General features: G+C 41.1%; 2 protein-coding genes and 1 long non-coding RNA gene across 4 annotated transcripts; 2 read left to right on the top strand and 1 right to left on the bottom strand.

Annotated features, from left to right (window-relative positions):
• Nucleotides 1–386: 386 nt before the first annotated feature.
• LOC107981985 lies at nucleotides 387–20,029 on the bottom strand. Its single transcript, XR_001729632.2, has 3 exons — nucleotides 19,976–20,029; nucleotides 18,870–18,939; nucleotides 387–670 (listed from the first exon to the last, which is right to left on the bottom strand). It is a non-coding gene; the product is annotated as an uncharacterized LOC107981985 (long non-coding RNA).
• Nucleotides 964–3,621, top strand: LOC100116335 (homeobox protein Nkx-2.5-like). Its single transcript, XM_001600809.4, has 3 exons — nucleotides 964–1,679; nucleotides 1,931–2,019; nucleotides 2,470–3,621. Exons 1-3 carry the CDS (start codon nucleotides 1,382–1,384, stop codon nucleotides 3,223–3,225), a joined length of 1,143 nt encoding a protein of 380 aa, XP_001600859.1. The 5' UTR covers nucleotides 964–1,381; the 3' UTR covers nucleotides 3,226–3,621.
• On the top strand, nucleotides 10,439–15,913 carry LOC100680456 (homeobox protein Nkx-3.2-like). Of its 2 annotated transcripts, none has more exons than XM_031929073.2 (3): nucleotides 10,439–11,488; nucleotides 13,825–14,041; nucleotides 14,761–15,913. In XM_031929073.2, exons 1-3 carry the CDS (start codon nucleotides 11,029–11,031, stop codon nucleotides 15,143–15,145), a joined length of 1,062 nt encoding a protein of 353 aa, XP_031784933.1. In that variant the 5' UTR covers nucleotides 10,439–11,028; the 3' UTR covers nucleotides 15,146–15,913. The 2 variants fall into 2 exon arrangements, with proteins under 2 accessions (XP_031784933.1, XP_031784934.1); XM_031929074.2 differs by having other exon boundaries at nucleotides 10,439–11,476.
• Nucleotides 20,030–24,569: the final 4,540 nt, after the last annotated feature.

Below are 24,569 nucleotides of genomic sequence, written 5' to 3' on the forward strand. Positions count from 1 at the left end.
ATTTCTTGCTCGCGTAAGAATGAATCAATTTAAATTTAACATTAATTTTATTTTCAAATAATGTACGAAACTAAGAATTGGAACATTGGAACAGAATTTACCATACAAACAGAGGGTAAATTTTGATTTATAAATTTAATTACTTTCTATTCTATGCATCTCTGACCACCATTTGAATGATTTAAATAATAATGAATAGTACTAGATTTTTCAAGTGTTAATCATATCGTATATTTTTTTAAAATTATTATAAACAGAGATCATTTGTTTTTGCATCATAATCGCAAATATCAAGTCTGATGTTTAATTAAAAAGTATGAGAAGTATAGTGTAGAATTGTTAAAAATGATACTTTATTTATTCGGTATATGTATAAGGTATCTTAACAATAATATAATGGCCCACAAATAAAAGTTTCGAGGCAATAGATCCATAATTATTTCATCAAAATAAAAACGTTCGGATCTCAACTATATTAAGACATCAAGTAAAGATAAATGTTGCTGCGATATACCATATCTGTTGAGTAAAAAATGCTTCCTGCAGCACAAAGCATGCTTAAATCCAGCGTTTGTTGCTCTAGCGCTTGGCGAGGATTGGCTCCGCGCTTCTTGATAGGCGGTGCTCGCGGCATCATCTCCGCCCCGAAATCATTCTCGGCCATGGCTGTCTGAAATTATTTTCGATCGAACACTACAATTTACTCGCAATTTTCCTCATCAAATCGATGTATAGCAAACTAATTTCATAAAGTTTTACACAAATACATTTTTGCAGTATTGTTGTTAAATCCGACCATCAAAAATTGATTTTACACGTACAATCTTGGCATATTCAATTTTTCTCAAACAACGATATTTTATTCTAATCAGCAGTTCCCTGAATATTTATACAAGAATGGTAATGCCTTGACAACTACGAGCTGCTAATCCCGTCAATTTTTTGGTCCTTTTGACTGTATTAGTAAAACAGTCCCATCGATGAATCTCCACCCACAAACGCACACATGTTGCGTGTCCTGCATCGGTGAGCGCGTGTGTCTACACGGCCCGACACTTGACTCGCCGAGAAACTGAGACACTTTACATCCACCCTCCGAGGCATTCACTCGTGTGCAGCTACCCTCGGGGTCCGGAGCTCGACTCTGTGTTTTTCTACCAGTTGCTCTTAGCTCGCGTGAACGAGATTTCCGCGCACTTTGATTTGACTTTGATTTCTACGTGATTTCAAAGTTTGCGTCTGCCGTTACAGAAACAAGTGCTACAGTGAAATCGTTAAGTGAATTTCACGCATTTTCCTTGTGAATATAGATAAAATCGCTGAGTGAAGTAAACGCCAAAGTAGATTACAAATTGTTCGACTATTCCAAGAATGTGTTAGAATGCTGTCCACTGTGATATCCGCTTCCACGCCGTTCAGTGTACGCGACATTCTCAGTGCCGATCAAGAAATCGATAGCATGGATTGCTACCAGAATCATTCACAGACGGACATTCAGATCAACAATCATATGCAGCCTGACTACTACGGATACAATGTGATGCCAGAAAATGGTTGGGACATGGACAAGTTAAAGGAACAGAGTGTCGGTAGTTATCAAGGCTATGGAGAGATGAATCACGTTCATCAACTCAGTCAGGTCGTTCCGCCGTATCAAGAAAGTCCTGTGATCGAAGATGGTGAGTGTTATTAAAAAAGTTTTGTTCACGTTTCGTGGTTTACTTTTGAAAACTTGTTCATAATGGTAACGTTTACGAATGAACGGTTCTGATTTATGATTAAATTTTTTTCAATTAACTTTATAGTAAAAAATTAAATAAAAATATGAGCATTAAAAAGCAATTAACTTACATCGTTAGTGACTTTGCAGCGATCTTTGATTAATGAATCTTAAGAGACTAAGATTATTTATAATGATTTTATTTTGCAGGAAACTTAGTGACCTCGAGTAAAACAGAGCTGCGGAAAAGTCAATCTGGAAAGAGGACGAAACGAAAACCACGAGTTCTATTCTCTCAGGTAAGATATTTATTACATTTTTATTCACATCGTGTAAAGTTGTTTGGAATAAGTCAATAAATTCACAAAATAACAATTAAAAATTAAAATATTAAAAAGCTTAAGAAATAAATCAAAAAGCACACATTTCTAGAAAAAAAATTGTTCTTATTTAATAAGGGCATGCAGTGTAGCCAATAATTTACTGTAACTATTTTTAAACAAGATTTACTCTGCATCTTTTTGGGGATATTTTCGTGAAACGAGAAAAACGAATTATAATAATGTATATGTTTGCTAGAATCGCCATAAAATTGGACAATATGCTATGCGAAAATACTACAAAATATACTTAAAAATGCTTATGACACGTGTGCATCATAGCAACTTTCTCAATGTACAAAAATAAATCATTGAGAAGCAGAAAATATAAACAAATAAATAATTCAATAAAAATTATCTTTATTACAGACGCAAGTGTACGAACTAGAGCAACGATTCAAGCAGCAGAGGTACCTGAGCGCTCCGGAGCGCGAGATGCTGGCCCAGTCGCTGAAGCTCACGAGTACGCAAGTGAAAATCTGGTTCCAGAATCGGCGCTACAAGAACAAACGCGCTCGCCTCGAGGACGCAGAGAAAGTCCAGACGCAGAACCTCAAAAATCAGTCGCTGAAGAAAATCCCGGTGCCGGTGCTGATCAAGGACGGCAAGCCCAACAGCGCCCAGGAGTCGGTTTACAATCCACCCTACTGGCCGAGCTTCCGACCAGAAGTAACCGCGATGAACGTGCCCGCGGACCCTCGTATGTCCGGCCACAGCGTCACCGCCAGTCCTACCGACTTCAGGACGAACGAGCAGCTGAGCCCGGAGTACCTCAGGACGGACTTCAGTCATCAAACGGCAGATATAGCGAGCAGGTCGAATAATTCGAGCGCGAGCGCGGAGAGTCAGAGACCGATTATGCCGACGGACTACCGGTCGAGCTTCGCGTCAGACGAGAGGAGTTTGAAGATCGATTACAAGACGCATTTCGCGAGCGAAATCATGCCTTTTCCAGACATGAGAAACGTCGTGCCGGAAATGAAGGCCTACGAAAACAAGAGCTGCGTGGAACCTACGACGGAATACAACATCGGCAATTACGGAAACGCGCCAAGCTACCAAATGCCTTATTATAACTTCATGGATCAGGGCGGGATGGATCAGAATCTGCAAAGACTGTGGTAGATTGCTAAATCGATTATGGATATTGTCAAGTATTTTTCGTCGATCTTATTTCTTATTGAGTATTATGTATTTTTGGAACTAATGCGCATACTGATGCACAATAGCTGTAAGCACATCATTATTTTTAAGATTCGTATTTTTAGTCGACCTTTAGTTTTTATAAATTCAAATGGCAGCAGTACGATATACTTATAATTTAGAATATGTTGATTGCGAAAATTAGTGGTCTAGATGTGTTGTTGAATGTAAGGAGTTGATTAACAAAAAAATGTTTATATTAACTTATGCTATACTTGTAAAAGCTACGTTAATACCAAAGTACTCTAAGAACCAAAGACTTCTATATGGTCCTATGTAATATAAAACAAAATAGTTATTAAAAGATTTTTATGCAAATAAGCTTTCATTTTCAACGCATCCCCTTGGTTGTTAAGTTTGACTGAATCTCTAGCATTCAATTTAAGTTAAAATCGTTGATAAAAACAAGACAGCTGTGTCGCTTTTTTAGTTGGGAAAGTTTCAATTTTTTTCCGCCGCAGTCGTCGAAGAGGCACTTTAAGGAAAATAAGCGGAAATCGTCTCAAGTGGTCTGCGCGGAAGCATGTATCATAGGTGATCCTTCGTAGTTGTTGTCTTTCTTGATCCGAAATATTTTTTTTTTCAAATCAGATGATTCGAACTTTAGTATTGCAACGAAACCTTTAACTAAAAATTATTACTTCGCGAATGATATTTATGGTGGATAATTAATAATTATAATTCATTGTTAATCTTCGAAGTTTCGCGAACAAATATTGCAAAACGTATACAATTCAATATTTTTTGGCGGACACGCAATTAAAAGGGAAAGTTATAAATATTCCCGAGCCCGCGTATCATCATCAGACTTATAAATAGGTAAAGCTCTGACAACTTAAGCGAAGCCACGGAGGCTTTTAGGCTATCTTGCAGCGACGGGTCATCTGGCAGTCAAGTGTCTACGTATAAAACGTTCGCACGCGCGCGCCAGTATATATTTATATATGTGTGCTCCTTGCACCGTCTTTGATTAGCCTGATGGTGCTGCCGGTGTCGTAAAAGCCCATGGGAACAAGTTAATAAAACTGTCAAGGTAGCTAATAAGCCTTCCGCAGAACGCGTTTTCTCGTTATTTTTATTGCTTTTATGGCTTTTTTATTGGTAAACGGTGGTATTGATTTATGGAAAGGCACAAATAAAATTTTGATTTTATTATTTCACAATCACAGATGATCAGAGAGAGATTTGAAAGTTGAATAGGGTTTGACGTCGCCAGCAAGTTTCTTTATAAACGATATCACGATCAATCATGTTATGTTTGACGATGCGTCATTCGATCGTATTTGATTAATGGGGGTATGCTCAATGTTAGTACTGTCTTCTTACATAGTACATACGCAAATCTAGATTATGTACATATGTTCGTCCTTTAATCATTCATATGGTCTTCGTAAAAAGCTCTCGATTGACGTATTTGTTTTTCAACTCTTCTTCCCTCCTTTCTTTACTATGTCATTAATCACAGATGTGAAACTGAGATGCTTTGGATTTTCAGATTAAATATATAGATCGTTATTTAATACTCGATGCACAAAAATTTAAAATATTTCAAAACTTATAAATCCAATGACGATAATTAACTCGCAAGTATACTTAGTTTATCCAACTTATGAAAATGAAAAGAATGGTGGCTGGATGGTAAAGCTTGCATGCGATCTACTTATCATACGAGATTCATCCCCAGTCGGTAAGATAGAATACTGAAGCGTCAGCAGGTACGAGGTTAGTAGCTTCGACCGATGATAACTGGTTCTCAGGTCTCTTACCATTCCAAGATAAACTGATGATATTTTTTAATTTTTTGCAAAAATTCGCTAGATGCGTACCTATTCATTTACGTCGGATTAATTTTATTGACAATTGAAAAAATTCACGTAATCAAATCCTAAAGTTTCTCTAGTGTGCAGTTTCTATAAATATTATTATAGTTTACGAGTTCTGTGAAATAAGCAATTCAATGTTTTTTATATGATTATTTTAGCCGAAATAGAATCCAATTATTTATTTAATAATTCAAGCTATTAGGCATTTTCAGACTTCCCATTCAGTAGATTTCTGGCCTCGAATTATTCATAACGTCTTCAAATTTGGAAAACAGCAAAAAATAATTACAAAAAGAGCCTTATTATCCAGTTAAAAGCCATTAGAAAGCAGCCCGAGGAGAAAGAGCTAACACGTCGTGAAAAGCGAAGCTCACAACTAAAAGTAATGTTGAAAGGAATACAGTGCGAGTGAATGAACAGTACTGCATATACTAAGCACTAATATTACATCTTCGGACTGACAGACGTGTGGACTTTAAAACCCAAGACTAACAAACAGTCAGCAGTCATCCGGTCTTCTTGTTTTTATGTTCTTCCACGGATACGAGCGAGCGCGCGCACGCATGCTGCCTCGCAGCTAACTCAAGCAGTTATGTACCTCGAGCCTCGTGAATCAAGCTGCGAAGATTATTTTTAAATGTCGCTTCTGTGCCATTCTATTACTTACGCTCTAGTACCCGGCGCGAATAAATTTCAAGTATATTAATAATTACGAAGTGATGTCAAAGCACAACTGGGTTGGTCAGTGAATGTTTATAGTTTAATATCGTAGTGGCTTACTGCCTTTTGGAATTATTCGCACAATACAAATATAGTAGACTCTATCGTTACCAAAAAGCACGCCGAATATTGCTTGTGAAAAAGTTTAGCCGATAAAAAAGAGTAGCTAGCTACAGAAAGCTAGAAATGAAGTCCCTGAGCTGGTCTCTCGTTGAGGGTAGCTCGAAATAAGGTATAATTTTCCGCACCAATTAAGGTCTTTAAGAATTGCGACCAATTGAGCGGGAGGGTCAGAGACGTTGGAGCAGCTCGACTCGAGGCTTTAGGGGAGTGCGATGTACCGAGGTGCTCCCCTATAATTTATTATTGATTAGATTGATTCGAAGAAGCGTTTCCTCTTTTGCTTCTTTTGGTCGCTTCCTTCTCCTTCTTCTTCTGCTTCTTCTTATCTCGCAACTTTGAGCTTACTACGCTATTCGACCCGCGTCTCGCCCCTGTATACGTTCGACATCAATAGAGCTTATCGTTAAAATAGTTTGCTACTCACAAACCTGAAATAAATTTACACTTAATCATGCTGTATCACTGTATTAAAATTATAATTTAAAATTATTTAAATTAAATCGTTTGTAATGAGTGAGGATATTTGAAGTTGATGATTAATTTTTCTTCCTCAATCATGTATAACAAAATTTTAGTCACAATAATTTCTAAGGAATGAAATAATCAAAAATTAAATTTTGTTCCATTTTTTAGCAATTCCAGCACATTATCAAATGACTTTGGCACATTCTGGAACAATATTATTAATGTCAAAACTAACCAAATAATTCTTTTATGATGATCCTAAATATGTTGAAATTGTGCCTACGTTTGCACAAAATGTTTATGTGAGTAGACAAATAGTTTTTAAAAAATTGTCTTAAAAAATTTGGTGTTCTGAGACCATATATGTATTGAGGACGTTTTTAAATCTAGAAAATTGTACCAAAACGTACCAAACGTGTGGCCATTCGACAAAAAAAGATTTAATTTCGAAATCAGATCATATAGAAATATTTTATCTTTTCAATCTATGGATAATTAAGTAATTTTAAAATTACCAGTTAACGAAATAAACAAATTTTCAAAACGCTAATCAAATTTACTCATACTAAACATTTCACACATGATAACAACATATTTGTTCGTATGCATGCAAATGATACGGAATAAAGAAAATGCTATTCCAAAAGAAGACACAAAAGCTCAAGTTAACGCAGCAACAATGAGCCATCGTGCAGAACAACCCCAAAGAAAATAAGAGAAAAGAGTAGGAGTGTGAAAGCGCTGGAGCACGATAATCGCATGAGCGGTCAGTAGCGAAGAAGCAAAGTAAAGGCCCGGAGTCATCGGGCCGTCGACGTCGTGCGAAAATTCACATCGATATCTCAATAGAGCCTGCGTAACCCACACTGCAGTCTATACGCGCAGCACAGAACCGAGTGTCGTCGTCCTCGTCATCATGCTGTAGTCTGATGCATGTAGTGGGCACTAGGCCATCATCGGGTCAAGTGAGGCGTATTTAACGCTCCTGTGGTTCACACCTAATTAAACTGACACAGAACTCGGAAGCTGCTGGCGCGCGCTCGCGCACGTGGCGCGGGACAATGTCGCCAGTCTTTAGCGCCGATTGTTATGTAAAGCACACCCCTATATACATGCGAGCGCCGCGGCCCCGTTCTCGATACGAAGCTTACGCGAGTGTGCGCAACCTGCGCATATCGCGCCAACGATATTCCGCCGCCTCCCCCCTCTTCCCTATACAGCACTCGCTTTCTCTGTCGCGCGAGCAACTTTCAAAAATCGTTAAAGTCTATTCATATACTTGAGAACTTGGTCGCTGCAGCCGCATTTTCGACAATCTCAACTAAACGATATCCTTGCAGGAGATGAAGAGACTCTGCGGGTTTGAAATAATTTCGGAGCAGCTTCGAAAAAGTATTTTAACGTTTGTATGAGGAATTCTGCAAAAAATCAGCATCTTTGCGTCTAAAAAGTGGCGAATAAAAGTGATAGTGGTTTTCTCGGCCATTCAAATTCAACGAAAAGCATTGTTTAACAGTATGAGGGTACAAACAAAAAAACGTAATATGTTGTTTACAATTGCAAGTATCGGAAAATACGGAAATGGAATTTTTCAATACAAAGTAATTTGTGCTTTTTTCATGATTTTTCAGTATTTTCTATTGCAGATAACTCACTACTGAAACGATCATTTTCAACGATTTTTTCCTCAAATTGAAATTATTTTCTTGTTCCATGATCGTAGTAGTCTACGTGTTCTGTTTGCGATCTCATATATATATATATATATATATATGGGGAATTCTACGGAAAAAATGCACTTTTTTGGTTGCAGAAACCGCGAAAAACAAATATTGGGGCACGCGCCCGACATTTATTACATTTGTGGCATAGTTTTGGCATAGTTTTGGCATAGCTTGGCAAAGACTGGCATTGAGAAATATATATACATAATAAATTATTGCCGTTTGAATACACATATTTTTTTGACATAATAAAACTTTTGTTGCTTAATCTAATTTAGCACAAATTAGCACTAAAGTTCAACATACTTTAGCAAAAATTAATATAGGTATTACATTGAATGTAATAATTGTGACAAGGGGAATTCTACGAGAAAAATGCCATTTTCTGGTTGCAAAAACCGAAAAATAACAAATGTTGGGGCACGCGCCTTCAACTTTTTTTTCTTATTGTACATGTTTAGAACAATGCAAAACCACATCCCAACACTGAAAAAGTGCCTTGTAACACTGTTTTATAGGCCCCTCAAATACGTCGAAAAATAGCCATTGTTTAACGACACGCACCTAATGTGTAAGAGCACAAACAGAAAATGTATTACGCTAGAATGAAAGAACGGAAAAAGAGCTTCGATTTGAAAGAAATCGTTGAAAATGCTTTATTTAGTCAAAAGTTATGCATATAATTAAAAATCATGAAAATTGCAGAATTTTTTGAAGTTAAAAAATTTGTATCTTTTTTCATGATTTTTCCACCTTTTCATTGTGCGTTACTTTTGATCAAACAAGCATTTTCTACGCATTTTTTTTTTAATTAAAGCCCTTTTTCCGTTCTTCCATTCTGCTGTAATACATTTTCTGTTTGTGCTCTTACGCATTAGGTACATGCCGTTGAATAATGGCTATTTTTCGACGAATTGACGGGCTTGTAAAACAGTGTCACTAGACTTTAATGTTGAAACGTGGTTTTGCATTGTTCTGAACATGCACATTAAGAAAAAAAAGTTGCGGGCGCGTGCCCCAACATTTGTTTTTCGCGGTTTCTGCAACTAAAAAAATGTATTTTTCCCGTAGAATTCCCCATATATTGACCCTTGATCAACGGCTACTTATCGTTGAATTTCGTGTGACTGTGAAAACAGTAAAACAGTGTTCCAAGACACTTATTGGGCGTTAAAGCGTGGTTTTGTATTGTTTTAAACAAAATGGGCCCGAAATTGTGCAGCAATGCAAAATCGGCTGTGGTATTGTCCAATCCATAGTATCTGTCAGCGAAAGTACGTGGCGCATAGAAACTTTCTATAACCCTTGTCGAAATCTCCGTTTGTAATGTATGTATAGCGGTCCCATCTATGCCGCTAAAACTCGTCGAGCCTGCTGCTTGGGCTGCTTATGCTACAACTGCCACTGAGTACTGTTAATAATTAATATATTGTTATAGAAGAAAATACTTATGGCAAAAGAAAAATTCACTTTGATACAACGATGATAGATTCTACAACATTTCTATAATTATTGTATACAAATAATTTTAAATCAGTAAGCTATTGCATATGTATATGGAAACCTAAGTTTGCCTCGACACATTAGTTCGCAATTTTTAATACGCTTGAAATTGGCTGGTTCCAGCAGACACTAAAGTATACAAAAATAACCTTTGACGCAATTTCATTTACGATTCGCGAGTCAGAACTTTTCTTTCCGCGTACATAATACTTCGGAGCAAAATATCTTTTTCTAATCATTTTTTATAAATTAAAAAAGGTGTTCCATCGTTTATTTAAAAACTTTGATATACATAATTTGGTTGAGCCTTTTCAAGAAGAGCGCAGAAGAGCATAAAAATATCGCACCAGATATCATCCTTCTCTCTTAAAAATGTGATGGGCTTTGTTGTGAAGCATTTAATTGATAATCGGTCGCCTGATACAAGAATTTAGGAACGCGAATTATAAATGCGAATTTTATTACATAACCTACAAACGCTTTAAACTGTTAGTACTCACTGCTCAGCAAGCGGCAAAATTAAAATTTCAATTATGACATGACATGATAAGGAGTGCGCGAGACGCACTTATATTTCCTAGTTACGAAAAAAATTGCAAAAACAGTTTCAAAATAATTCTATCTCGAGCTGCTTTCTCGAAGCCCAAATCCCTGGAGCTGCGGCAGTAAAGCAAAATAATTCTGCCTGACAAGTGGAGGAAAAAAACAGCTTCCCAAGCCGAAGAAGTCCGCTTCATCATCAGGAGAAGAAGAAGAAGAAGAGCAGCAGCAGCCGCTGCCGCGGCAGAGCAAAGAGGAAAAAAAGGAGCGAGCGCAAAAAGTTAAAAAGGCACTTTTGTTAAAGAGCGCGATTGCCGGGCTTTCAGCGCGGTAGGCTCCTCAGAGGCGACATCCCCAGCACATAGCTTAAAAGCCCTCTCGCGGCAAGTCCCACTCGCCGCAAGCTCGCTCGCGCGCAAGCTCTCAGCCGCGCGATTGGCGAAGTCCCGGGGTGCGCAGCTTCCGCGATTGGCCGCGGTGGGCGAGGCCAGAGCGCCCGACTAACCTGACCCGGCGGCACGCTCCTCCCTTGCGCGCGAGAGCTTTTCTATGGCCTCTCTCCGCGGCTCGACGAGCATCGGGGAAGGGGGGCGAGGACAAGTGGCCCGGACTAATTCTAAAAAGAAGATGCGAGCCCGAGAGACACGAGCACACTTGAGCGAAGCACACTCGGCCAGAAGGGTGCGCGTATGCAAGCGTCCTGCTGCTCGCTCCTGGTAGTTCGTGACTGCGCGTCGAGCTGCACGTACACGTGTGCGTGCACAGAGTGAATCGTTCTCGTGATACAGGGTCAATTCTGCGGACGTACGAGTGATGCACTGAGTCCGATGCGATACGACATGGAGGAGACAATGCGCAGGAACCCCTCGATCTCGCCAAAGACCAGCCAGCCCACGCCGTTCAGCATCGCGGATATCCTGAGTCGACGCAGCGCTTCACCCGCGGAGCAAGGCCGCGAGATGGACGATTCAAAGCAGCAGCAGCAGCACAAGAGACCACTGACCAAGAGCGAGATCTTCGAGGGCTACCAGGCGGAGCACGAGGCGCGCATCAACCACTTCCTCCGGCTTCCCTCGCCCGAGCTCAACATGGCCAAGGAGCTGGACATGCTCAGACGTAACTTGGTGCAGGCGAACCTCGCCGGCTTCTCCAGTTGTCTGCCCCAGATCGAGCAGGCGACGTTCAAGCCCATCGAGGAGTTCGCCGCGAGCAATTACAGGAAGGACGCGAAGATGCAGCAGCGGCAGCAGGACGAGGCCTTGGATATGAGTAAAAGTAAATACCTCGGTGAGATATCGTACCCTACTTTTAAGCTCTGAGGCGTGATTCTTTTTTTTAAATAGAAATCCAACATACCTTGGCAAATAAAGTTAGGTAAATATCAATCGGATAACGCTCGGAGATCGAGCGGGCGAGCGTTATTTTAGTACGGCATAAGTGGCCACTTGACTGGGCAGACGTCACGAGTGCTTAAGCCCCGGCGCACTTTGTGCAGCACTTGTTCGAGCTTACTAGGCCTCAGCTTCCTTGTGTAATAACGATTAGGAGCTTTCTGGCTTTTAATCATTCGCGGCCGCGCAGTCATATTGGGATAGATAGCTTCGTGGAAGTGTAGCTGCTGTGCTGAATTATTACTTCGATTCCGACGTGTGGATATATTATTAGATTTCTTTTCCCCGCCTGAAAATCTCTTAATACGTTTTAACACAACTCATGTAAGTGAAAGCACACAAAGCACTCCTCCATAGCCGAGGGGTATATCGATCGTCTCGAATTACATTAGAAGAGATTCCTAGCACTTTCGTACACGTACGCCCACCCCTCGGACTTCCTGCCAGAGAGAGAATCAATCTTGCCTTAATAGCGTAAACCTATATTCCGCAAGTTATCCGCTGCAAGCTCGCGCACTCGATCTCTATTTACAATCCTCTGATTCACGTGTGCGGAAATTCCAACGATAGCGAGCATTTGCGCGGCCGAACGAATTTTCCGCCCAACTGCGCGCGTAACGAATTCGCGCTAAAGAAAACTAGACCTGCGGCCCAGGTACATAAACGAAAATCGTAGGGAGCGAGAAGCCGCAATTAACTAATGCGTCCGCGGAGCGTCACTGGCGCCTCTATTGTGTGGAGGAGCTGGAACGAGTTGGCACCGATTCAAAGCCGCGCGTCGTACTCAGAAAATTGCCAGTAGCCCTTCCTCCTCCTCCTCCTCCTCCTCCTCCTCCTCTCTCTCTCCATCGCCAAGGACCTGCTACGCTCGAGACTCGCTTTCAGAGCGGCGTGATTTGCAGAAAAATTTGCAATCGCACTTTTGCTCGACGCGGAAATCGATTTTTAATAAATTCTGAGTGTATTCGCTGGAATTAAGAGACGTGGGAATATTACTATTTTTTTTACTCGGTGCAGGAGCTGTGTATGTAGTTGCGATGGCCTGAGGCAAAGACTAGAAATACAGATATGAATTCCTAATATAGGACAGTCCCTTTAGTCCCCGGTTTTCACACCTTCGAGAAAAAATATCAAAAATGTTCTAACGGCTGATACAAATCACTAAATTTAATCCAAATGTTGAGAGAAACATTTCCAATCCGCATACACAAGCGGAAAAGAGAGGATAAGCGCTTCAAATATAGCACGATCGAAAATAGCGCAGCGTTTACCCTCGAATGACACTTTGATTGTACATGAGAGTGCGATCTCAGTCGGAGAACCAGCGAGAGTACGATGTTACGAGACGGGGAAGGAGTATTCGCTAGTACAGACTAAACTCTCACTCTCCGGCTGGCCGCTGATTCGAGAGAGGCGCTTGTTCTGGCAGTTATAATTCGAACAATGTTTATTCTCGCGCGACGAAACGCCTTTATTTCGCTCGCGCTATGAGTACGGAGCCATGTGCACTCGTGCAGCATACGTGCGTGTGCTGCTCCGGCTGGCTGGTTGGATGGTTAGAGACCAAGGGGAAATTACCGAGTAGCCGAGGGTAAACAAATTGGAGTAGCGACTCGGCCGGCACGTGTTAATGTTTGAACGAGACATCAAAAGCCAAAGAAATTCTCTTTTCCTGCCCTCGTGGCCATGCGCGCTACTGTGTGCGCTTATGAGCTCGATTCGTCCTTCATTTAGACTCTGCCTTATGTGCTGGCGATCTCTCATCTTCGCTACTGCGTCTGATGTTATTCCTTCTGACGATGACGACTCGATGCGCATTTGCACGGACTCGCTATGATTTCGCTAAGTGGCGTGGACGATTTTAGATCGGAGTGATTTTTGCGTTGCTTACTCTTTCTATGACGGATCGTTGAATCGACTTTATCTCGTATGCTTGCTTTTTGACGAAACCCACAAGGCGTAGTAAGATTTTATGAGATATTTAAAATGTTCGAATCTAAATACCGGATGGAATTTGCTTGCAAACATTTATATCCTTCGCGGTACTTGCGGAAAACGATTAAAAGCTTAGAGCGCAAACAGAGTGAACGTCACTCATTTCCTAACAATGTATACTTGAAAGTATACATGGTTTCGTTGATTTATTAATTTTTTTTTCTACAAAAAGTACATAAATCTTGCCGACTACTGAATCGATTTCCTAATGGAGGGTGAAAAATTGGATGATTGCAGGCGACATCGAGGACGATTTGTACGAGTCACAGTGCCACGGGCAATCAATGCCGGGCAGAAAGAAGCGGAGTAGAGCCGCGTTTTCTCACGCCCAGGTCTACGAGCTTGAAAGGCGGTTCGCCGCGCAGAAATACCTCTCGGGTCCAGAACGAGCGGACTTAGCAAGGGGCCTCAAACTCACCGAGACGCAAGTCAAGATTTGGTTTCAAAATAGACGGTAAGCCAGATTTCCAAGCAGCAGCTTCATTCACCAAGCTAATTGAAATTCTGCGTTGAGATTATTGAACGGCACAGGTATGATTTCGCGATTCCTACGTAGTATTGCTTAAATGAAAAGGTCCTATGCTAAAGTATTTACTTATATTTGTCAATTTTTTTCAACTCAGGATGTAAGTTTTGAACTCAAATTATTTACTTGCATTATTAAACTCTATGGTCTCCAACTGCACGTTATGAAAATTGCACATGATTTTTAATCCAGGCGTACTTAGCTTCTTTGCATCGAAATTGCAAGCGCAGCGTATGAATTATAGTCAAGCAGATTGCTTTTTTTCTGAAATACGAGCGTTTTCATTTTCACAATTCTATTAAATCAGGCCTGCTTTTTAGCAAAGTATCTACCGCTGTAGTATAGGTTTTTAGTACTGCTACAATTCTGCTGCGCGTGCATTCAGTGAACTTTCAAGCTGTACTTTTAATTCCTCTGTTGCAATTTACCGCAGTGCAATATCTACTCAAAATAGCATACCACGGGATGATCTGCTTAACTGAAAGTACATAAGTAGACTTGGTTGCCAAAGAAGTTGTTGAAATAAACTATTGATGCGTGATCAAGACTGTATAAGAAAAATATTTCTTAACTGCAAGCGATATTTTTGATGAAAATGTCTACAACGCGCTTTCTTCGGATAAAAAAATCATTCCTCTAAATTACAGCTACAAAACGAAGCGTCGTCAACAGCAAGAGCTTGGCGCCCTAGTCAATTCTAACGCGGCGCGTCGAGTAGCAGTCCGAGTTCTGGTACACCCGGACGAGCATCTTCACGGTCTACCCCCGCCTCTGCGCGGCTCAGCCTCGGGTCTGTCCGGACTACCAGCCACATCGGCCCAACTTCAACATCAACAGCAACCACATCCCCAGACGGGCAAAATCGGCTTTCCATACTACTGTCTACCCTATCACCCGCTACTGTGCGCTCCGGCAGCGCTTCATCATCACGCCTCGCCTGCCATGCAGATACATCACAGCTCTCCGGCGTCCGCGACGGCGGGAGACGGCGGTAGACCGGATGTGGCGAAATGCGATGCGGAGAAATTGTAAATGGACTGTTGTATATAAAGTTGAATTTAATCATCGCGGGAATGGATTTTTGTGATCATTAACGAGATGTGGCTATCACACGTTGTTTGAAGTGAAACTTGTCGACTTTATGCTGTAGGTGAATTGAATTTTTTGTTTGACAATTTTTCTCAATACGTGTCTGATAGTTTATTGTACAAAAATTGAATCTAAAATTCGTCTTCGATGGATAATTTAGATAGACGGAAGGCAGAGTAATGTTAAACCAAAGAAGTGTACTTCAAGTGAATGAGAATGATTCGTCGTGTGTTCTATAAGTAGTCCTAATGCAGTTACATAAATATTAATAGTACGCTTGCATCTACTTCGAAGAACAGCGCTGTAAATTTTCAATTAATAACCGCAGTACCGGCTCTACGCCAAATTTGTTTTCGATTCGATTGAAAGTATAAGATAATTTATTCTAGTATCATGTTTTTTACTATAGTTTGCATAACTGATCGACGGAGTCGCAAAAAAATCTCCAAACTTCTTTAGATTCCTACCATTTATCACAACGCAACTATGAACTAATATTATTGTGACTCCTTTACACGTACGCACTACTCGCGCACTCCGCCATACACACGTGTAAAGGAAAAAGTGTACCCACCCGCGACTGTATAATAGAAGAAACAGTCTTGTATATTAGCGTGTAAATAAATGTACGATAAACAAAGGAATATGTGTAACCCGAGTGGAAGAAGGAGAAATAAAAAAGTCCGAAATATAAGTAAGTTAGAAAAAAAACTATGATTCTCTCTGGCGTTCCAGTTCATTTAGCCCTGTTTCCCCTGCGCAGGAGCGTTTATTTGAAAAAGAGTATTTCGGTGATTTACGAGGGCATCAGCGGCACATGAGTCTCACACGTAACCGGAGTAGCCCGAGAGAAGGAACCTGCAGCACCGGAGGACTAGTGAGTGCATCGAGCACCAGATGACGAGTGCATAGATCTCGGAAAGAGGTGATCGGCCTCCCTCCCTCGCTCCCTCGCTCTCGGGGTTGCGAGATTAAAGAGGTCAGACCGCATTGCGTCCGGCTTTTTTCCCTCCCGACGACGTCTTCGGCGTATAAGTGTCTTTACGACGCCCGCTGCACGGGTGGCCCGCGCCGACACCGGATCTGTTTATTCAGACGCAGAGCGATGGGACATAGGTATAGTGCGTTGTAGTGGAAGTCGGCGACGAGAGATCGTGAAAAGGGAGAAAAGGCACGAGATCTGACACTTGCCGGCTGTAAACAGGAAAGTTAATATTCGATGGGACTGCGTGCGTCGTGACGGCTTCTCGGAGATATCGAGTGCTTTGTTATTCTACTTTTTTTTTCAATCTGGTTTCTGGAAACTTTGAAACACCCGGCTTTTAATAACATCGAACATTTTTATTCGAACAATTTTTAATCCGTTGGAAAACTGCAGTATTCACTTTCTGTGCGTATACTAAAAATCAATATTAAATTCGCGAGCGAAATTGAAAATAAATCACTGTTTATCCAAGACTATCTGACTGGCTGATTAGAACAAATGGCATTTCCGTAATTTCTAATCCAGTTTATCTCCGTCTAGGTATAAAGAAGAATTTCAAAAGCACATAAATTCCACCATTTCAAATAGCCCCTCACGTTTTTGCGCTACTCAAAAGCAGAAGTAAATATCTTCAGTCATGATGAGCCGAAAAGAGCTTCTCGCCGGGCTCCGGAAAAAAATCTCAAGCTGCTCAAGCATCAGCGCAGGACTATAACAGATGAGAACGTACAGCGATCGGAACGCGGTCGCGCGGGTGTGATATTTTTTTCCGAAGCGGATGGAGAAAAACTTTACGGCCGCTTCTGCAGTCCATTACCGTTTTGTTTATAACAATTTATAAACACGTCGAAGCCGTATAGCGTCTCGCGAGGCCAGTGGCGCTCTGCGGAGTAAAACAGCTCTGCTGCTACACTACCATCGCGAGCTGGTCTTTCGGATAGACTTTTAACGACCTGCGGCTTCTCGTATTTTACATTTTTGCGGGCATCGACGTAAGAGAAGCCCGTAGTGCCCATCTACTCTTTTTTAAGCGCTCGCCAGACACGATTCGTCGCTTAAGTATAATAACGCGAAGTCGCGTAAACGGACGGTCAAATTTAGAAATGCCCTCGACGCTGGGGTTTATTCGGGAAAGGGGGAGTGTAGAGCTTTTTTTTGTCAGGCGCGTGGATAACGACCCAAGAATCGATTATACTTTCAAATTTAAATTCGCGCCGATTGTCGTAGGTGGTGCGCACCCGACGAATTTTACTTTTTTTCCGCGGTCGGAAATTACTCGTAGGGTAATCGGTAATCGGCGCAAAAAGAATGCGCTCCGCTTATTCACACTACGTTTTTCCTTGAAAAATATGCGTTATACGTTCTCTCAGCGTCATAGCGGGGGAATGGCTACGCGACCGATTAAGAATTCTCCGTGGCGAGAAACGAATAATTTTGCAAGTTTAAAAGATCAACTACTCAGTACGCACGGTATGCTGTAAAATGAAGTATAGTACATGGAGCAATTCGATGTAAAGGGTTGGCGGAGAGAGAGAGAGAGAGAGAGAGAGAGAGAGAGAGAGAGAGAGAGAGAGAGAGAGATTCGACGAAATGAGAGGCAAATGAGAAAAGCGTGTGCGCTAAACGATAGCGGAAAGGAGAAAGAAAGAGGAGACGAGGTGGAGAGGGCGAGCCATTAACAGCTAATGAAAATTAGCTTCTGTCGCCTGATTGAGCGGCAAATCGTTCCTTTCTTCCTACAACACGAGAGAAATCCGCCTGTGTCGTTTAAAACGATCGAGTCGTCTCTCCAGTTTGAAGTTTTGTAGTTGTTCTTCGCAGTCAAAGCTGCGGCTCCAACTCGCCAAATGAAAGAGAATTTAAAACCTTCGATTATAGTGCTTTTTTACGAAAAGACCGAAAAACTTGTGGTGGTTTAATTACTGGCTTGTTTTGTTAATAGTTTTTAATAAACACGTTTTAACACAGAAAAACTTTATTATTTACTTATGAGCGGGTTCTGCAAGTTGCAGTTTTTACGATGAATATTGTCAGTGTACTGTTTTAGTAACTTGGCGCTAATCGAACCGGACATTTATTTTTCAACCGATACAATCGCTTTGTCAAAAAATTTTGTCGTAAGAAAAATTTATGTAAGATTAATTATTTCGGGTTTTGTGAATCTGCATCGTTGTTCGGAAATATTTCATATACAATCGATCCAGTCACTTCTTCCAATAATATGACAATGTTTTTAGAGAGAATCAAAAGTTGAGTCCCCTTTAACCTCTTCAATAGTCTGTGTCACGCTGCTCGGTTTCCTTGGCAACGCTTCGAATTGAAGTGCGTGTCAGAGGTTACACGAGACGAGATAGAAAAAGGGAAAAGCTAGAGAGAGACAGAGAGCCAGAGAAGAGTAAAGTGGCAGGGGAAAATCTTAAACTTTGAACCGGCAATTCCGACTAGGCAGAAAGCGCCTCATTTCACCAATACTAATGTCGCTTTACATACACTTTCTAGGCTTCTACTTAAGGTAATGGGTATAGCGGTGGAACAAACTATCAAAAAACATTTTCTGATCAGATGATATTTTTACGCAACCAATAAAAGAGATCTTGAAATTAAAATCAGCATGCACAATTGTACACACATAAAAAAAGATACATGTTAAATTGAAAATAAGGTGCACTCAAAATAACTTACAGATATTTCTGGAAACATTAATCAAAAGTATAACGAGAAGAACTTCGAGGATGTATACTGTTCTGCTAACCTGAAAAATAAAATATTGATAGTCATTGACATAGTCTTTCATACATTCAAATTTTGTATAAAACGCAATGATCAATATAAAATTTCTAAGCTCAAGCAGCTCCTAAATAACGAATAACCTTTATGTTTAAAATAGCAATAAGACGTCGGAGAAAGGAGAAAATAAGAAAAAGTATGTTACCGCGCTTTTCCGGCGTTTCAAAGAAGAAATTTAGCGATTTTCACGAAGAAGCATCGTCGAGAAAATTGGCGAACGACCGGCCAATCAACAGCGTTTCATGCAGGGACACGCGCTTTAACTCCGCTATTGCCGTTGACTGCTTCCATCTCGAACGAAATTCTTTCTTTTCATTGAGATTCTTAGATCCCGTCTTTTACTCTTTTCTTTACATTCGCCACAGGCACTTACTGTGAAACGTTGCGAGAAATTCCAATTTACCGCCAATATTGGTAATACCATTTCTTCCAAGTATTTCAAATTGGAATTTGAGTGACTTTACGATGAGTTTAAAAGTTGAGTTTTCATACGTGGACATTTTGAAAACCGCAACATAATTATACTTAATATTATTTGTAGTATTATTGAGAAAGCTGAGTGTTCGTCGAAAAGTGTTCAGCTTTTAATGAACACTTATATCAAACTTCCGACTACTAAAGAGGCTTTTTTGGTCTCGAACTTAAGCAAGCACCACTTATGAAATCACACTTTCTTTAAAATGACTGAAGTATGTTTTGGCTTCGTACTTTCTGCATATCGCGTGCTATATTCAATTTTTAAATACTTAGCGACAAAACTATGTTCTTTATTACTTTTTTTTCGAAAACTGCCACGTGCCTGCAAAAGTTTGATAATCCAACAAAGAATTCTTCAGAATTCAACATTTTTCTACTCGCAATGAATCTCGAGAAAGGTTGAAATAAATATAGATTGTCAATCGGTGCTTACAAAGTCGCCAATATCCACGCGAAGAACGCGCGAGCAGCAGAAGCATTTAACGCTAGGTAATATCGGAGTCTTTAAATAGCCTTCAAATTACCAAGTAGAAGCAGCAGCAGCAGCCGAGCTTTCGCGCCGCCGATGTGTGTTTTAGTGACTCCATATTGGAAAAATAAACGAGTAGCGGGAAACAGATGACTGGGCCGTGGTGTGCGCGAGCCTGTCAGAGGCGAGTGACAGCCGGCCGTAATGATTGTTTTTCAGTTTACACGAGCGTTTCGCTCCCATTTCTCGATACACGGTCGTTGAACGAGCGAACGCCCATCGCACGCACCACTCATTTTATTGCCCGACGTTTCCGTTTCGTGCACCTCGGCTTCATGAACCCTTGCGACATACCTATAGGGTAGTCGGACTCTTCTTGGCAGTGCTGTTACGAGATCCATCATGTCCTTCTCTCTACGATTGGCGAGAATATTTTGAATTACAAATGTTATCGCTCGCTGTTTTGCTACCGGATTTAGGCTGATCGTGAGTCGATCTTGAAAATGTTTCTCTTATCGCTCGCCCCTCTTGGATATGATTTTACCACCGGGAAATTTCAGTAGGGTGTGTGAAAGCATTTGGGCTTGCTCATTTCTGTATTGATTTTATTAATTATCTCATGTCTGATATTGAATTAATTAAAAATAAGATATTCAAATCATGCATAACTAATCTTTGTTAAACAAGTTTTGACAAAATTTGTATTCTTCGTTTGAATGAAGGAAGGTGTTTTAGTCTAATGATAACGTTCAAAGCAGCTTTAATTTTAAAATAAAAACAACTTTAGCATCGTTAGTTAAAAAATACAAAAACCTCCCCAACTGTCGGTAAGGATGATTCCTGAGAATGAAACCGCGCGTGAAGTCAGCAGTGGGTAAGGTATCGTCGTGTGCTATGGGTATTTTAAGCTACCAACGAACTTCACAGATGGCGCACAAGACAACAGGTACCAGCTGCTGCTTTTACTATCAACTCTATATTGTACTCAATCTTCATTGTATTCGTAATATTATTCTGAGTCCAACACTCAGCTTTTAGCAGTATAAGATATTTAATTGTACAGGTTTCAAAATTGCAAACAAGATATGTTTCACAACAAATTGTTTTCTTTCACTGACCTTTTCCAGCAATCTTTGATATAAATAGTTTGCAAAATTGAAAAATACGTAGATTATTAATCGACGTTGCATTGTAAGGTATGAGCGATGAATCAACATTTGTTTCTGCTTTCGACGGCATCATTACGATCCCTCATCCTTAGACAATGCGATTGTTCCTTTCAACGGTTAACTGCCGCACCATAGTATAATACATGGAACAATTGTGTCGTTAACAAAGCGTTTACCACAGTCGTGATGTTCTCGAGGCTGTTTCAGTGCCGCTTCGAAATAAACCATCTCAATGTCAAAAGTATCACGAAGCCACTGTATACACGTGATCCTTTGATAAGAAATAATTTTTTCTAAACAAAGAACGAAGCAAAATAAAATGAAATTAAGGTGACCAAACAACAATACTTGTTTTCCAAGTCTCTTTTTGAAGTTAAAAAAAAACAATTAAATAACAGGATGACTTGCCAATTCGTCAAAATGATGAGTTCGCATTTAAATGCAGAGTTCATGCTGATTATGCGGAGTCATGTACCTTTTCTTTTGCAAATTAAGTGAAAACTGTTTGTTTATCTTGGTAATTTGAAAAATTGTTATTCCCCGCTATAAAGAAACTAACGCGATTGTAATTAAGCTGCTGTTTGAAGAAACGCTCTCACAAAAGTATCAGCTATTAGTATTCATCTTTCTACGCGGAAAAGCAGTAAAAAGCGCCATTACCGCTTATCTTTTTCTCTTACAATTATAGTTAACTCGCTTGCACTATCCGTTCTTTTGTCCGAATTGCAAATTTACGCGATAACCACGTTCTCGTTATACGTTTTTTCAAATGATTGATGTGCGCCTAATTCGAAAAAAAAATCAATTCAAACAAAAAGCACAGAATAAACCGCAGCGACGAGATGAATCGACGAAAATAAGAGAGAAGTAAAAAAAGCGGGTTCTTATTTGCAGCGAAAGTTTATAAATCATTCTCCCAAGCAATATAATGAAGAAATCTATCCGCTCATTCGCCGTACTTGGCGAATCGGGCTTTAATATTTTACATCGGCGCACATGAATGACTGCTGCAAAAGTTGAATCTACCTGGCAGTGCCTACGTAGCGTACACTTATGTAAATAGCGGACATAACCGAGGGAGCGATGGTATACTCCAGGCGGCTCGAGTATGATTGCAACTGCAATGTTGATTAACATATGAGCCGCGGCAAAATTACTTTGGCAAGCCGTACACACTCCGAGAGCCGACATTCGCATATAAGAGAGGATATGCGCAGGTGCCGCCGCCGACGCGGGATTATGCATCACCTACGGACGAGTTGAAAAATCCTCGTTTCTTTTTTTCTTTCTACTCTATATAACTGCGGGCACGCTAGCATACTGAAAACGATGATTTCTTTATTTTATCAGATTTTCAATATTTAACGCCGAGTGTAAAGTAGCATACATGTATGCATGCTTGTTCTATATGCTATATGCGGCCGTTTAATATTTTATTAAAACGTGCATGATTCGATATGTTATTTTATAAGGCACTACGTATACGCTAGGTCGATCGATAAAAAGAGGCAATTTGTTGCAGCTTTACTTATTGATAAACGCTGCAGCCGCGTACATACTTGATTTTTCAGAAATATTAAAAAATGAACGGGAACAAGCCACTTGGAAACGACGTAGAGCGGTCGAGCGTAAAGTATGCGTCATTGAACAAGTATCCCTCTGTAATACAACACAAGCCAGCACTCTGCGAGCCCTTTCTCGAATTCCTTACTCTTGTTTAGTTCAAGATAAAGCTCGCACAAAGAGTGAGAGCGAGCCGGACGTGCGCGCGTAAAACAGTTCGACGGCGACTGCGGACCCGGTCACATCGTGCTTTTGCGACAGCTTTCTTCGTCAGGTAAATTAATTCCCGCAGCCATACAACGAGCGCACGATTTGCAAGTAAGTGATTGATCGATCAGCTTCGTTAATCCCATGTAATTATTATTCGCGCTCGCGCGCGTATAGTAGGTGATATCGACTGTAGGCGTGCTCCTGGAATTACTGTAAATTACGCGCATCGCGAGAACGCCTTCCTCGGTAGCCGCTTCAGAGAAGAAGATCAAGAGCTCGGCCGCGCTTGTGTGTATATCTGATGTTATACGAGAGAGAGAAAGAGAGAGAGAGAGAGAGAGAGAGAGAGGGGGAGCTCTGCGCATGGCGTGTAATTATTCTCTTTCTACGTTCCGCGCAGCGCACGGTCCTATTCGCGAATGTTAAAGAGTGGCAAGATGCCTGGACGCGCGGGTTCCGAAAAAGTGACAAACGCAAAGAGAGGGAGAGAGATCGTGTGTGTGCGTGTGTAAGTATATACAAGCAAAGGCGCGGCTGCTACTGCTGGAAGAGAGCGATTAGTCAGGCGAAATCGAGCATCGCGTCTGAGCATACGAGCGACACGTGTTTGCGGCGGTACTTGAGGCTAACTGCGCGACTGCACACTTCTCTTTGCGAAAATTGACAGAAATAAACAAAGAACGTATCGTCGTCTGGGCCGGCGTTCAGATGCTTGAGAACTCTTTTGCCTTACCGCTCACTTAATTAAAACTGCATTAGACTGCCGTCTTTTTCTTCTCCTTCGTCTTCTCTTCTCTCTTGTCTATATACAGTATACCCCCGTATACGCGAGCGTGCGCAGTCGAGACGGAGCCGCTGCTTATCCTACCTTCCGCAGACACATGGCATGCAAATTGTTTTCATGCTAATTCCTGCGAGCTGCAGTCTGTGATCATGTTCCTGGTACATTGTGATTGAGGTGCTGGCTGCGGCTCCTATGCTGATTTCCAGAAGGGAGTCGGGCACTTGTTTCCGGTTTTTTTTTTTCGTGCGTAGATTCTTTATCCGACTTTGATGCCCATGATTTCGAGAGAATTATGGGTGCCGATTTTTCTAATCTTGCGCCGGTTAAATTTCCAACGTTCAAACGTCAGCCGCAATCATTGCGTACTCTGTTCCCAACGACGATGACTAATCACCGTGAATATTTCAATAAAATATATCTCATTCGCCAATTAGCCTTTGGCGAATAATTAGGCAGAGCAGCAAAGCGCGTAAAAATCCTTGAGCGCGCCGGTGCAGCCGAACTATTTATACAATGAGCGAGTCGAGTTTCCTGAAAAGCGCTGAAAGGCCGTTCGTCAAACACGTATATCGCGGAGGAGAGGAGGCGCACTGGAGGGTGGAAAATATTTTTGAAACGTCACCGCGCCAGGCATTAAATTAGAAGTTGCGGCAATAGTAGTGGAAAGCCGATAATACGCGCTCAAGCGCTGCTGCTACTTGCCCCATCGCGCGACATCGACGACGCTTATTAAATTATGTGTGCGTTCTGCTCGCGCCGCTCTAAAGGCTGCCATTTATCAGGAGCATTTGGCAAGCCGTCTAACTACTGCATGATGGGTGCACACGTATTTCCCTCGCTCGGCGCTGCCGGACGCAAGTCAACGTCGATTCGACGGAGCGATTAGCCGATTTTTTCGCCCCCGCAGGCTATATATCTACACC

The sequence above is a fragment of the Nasonia vitripennis genome, chromosome 4 (assembly GCF_009193385.2).
Source record: "Nasonia vitripennis strain AsymCx chromosome 4, Nvit_psr_1.1, whole genome shotgun sequence".
Lineage (NCBI taxonomy): Eukaryota > Metazoa > Arthropoda > Insecta > Hymenoptera > Pteromalidae > Nasonia > Nasonia vitripennis.

Coding starts and splice junctions, on each gene's coding strand:
- LOC100116335 (XM_001600809.4), top strand. CDS start 1,382: ATGCTGTCCACTGTGATATCCGCTTCCACGCCGTTCAGTGTACGCGAC. Junction 1,680..1,930: donor AAGTCCTGTGATCGAAGATG/GTGAGTGTTATT, acceptor TTTATTTTGCAG/GAAACTTAGTGACCTCGAGT. Junction 2,020..2,469: donor CACGAGTTCTATTCTCTCAG/GTAAGATATTTA, acceptor TCTTTATTACAG/ACGCAAGTGTACGAACTAGA.
- LOC100680456 (XM_031929073.2), top strand. CDS start 11,029: ATGCGATACGACATGGAGGAGACAATGCGCAGGAACCCCTCGATCTCG. Junction 11,489..13,824: donor GAGTAAAAGTAAATACCTCG/GTGAGATATCGT, acceptor GGATGATTGCAG/GCGACATCGAGGACGATTTG. Junction 14,042..14,760: donor ATTTGGTTTCAAAATAGACG/GTAAGCCAGATT, acceptor TCTAAATTACAG/CTACAAAACGAAGCGTCGTC.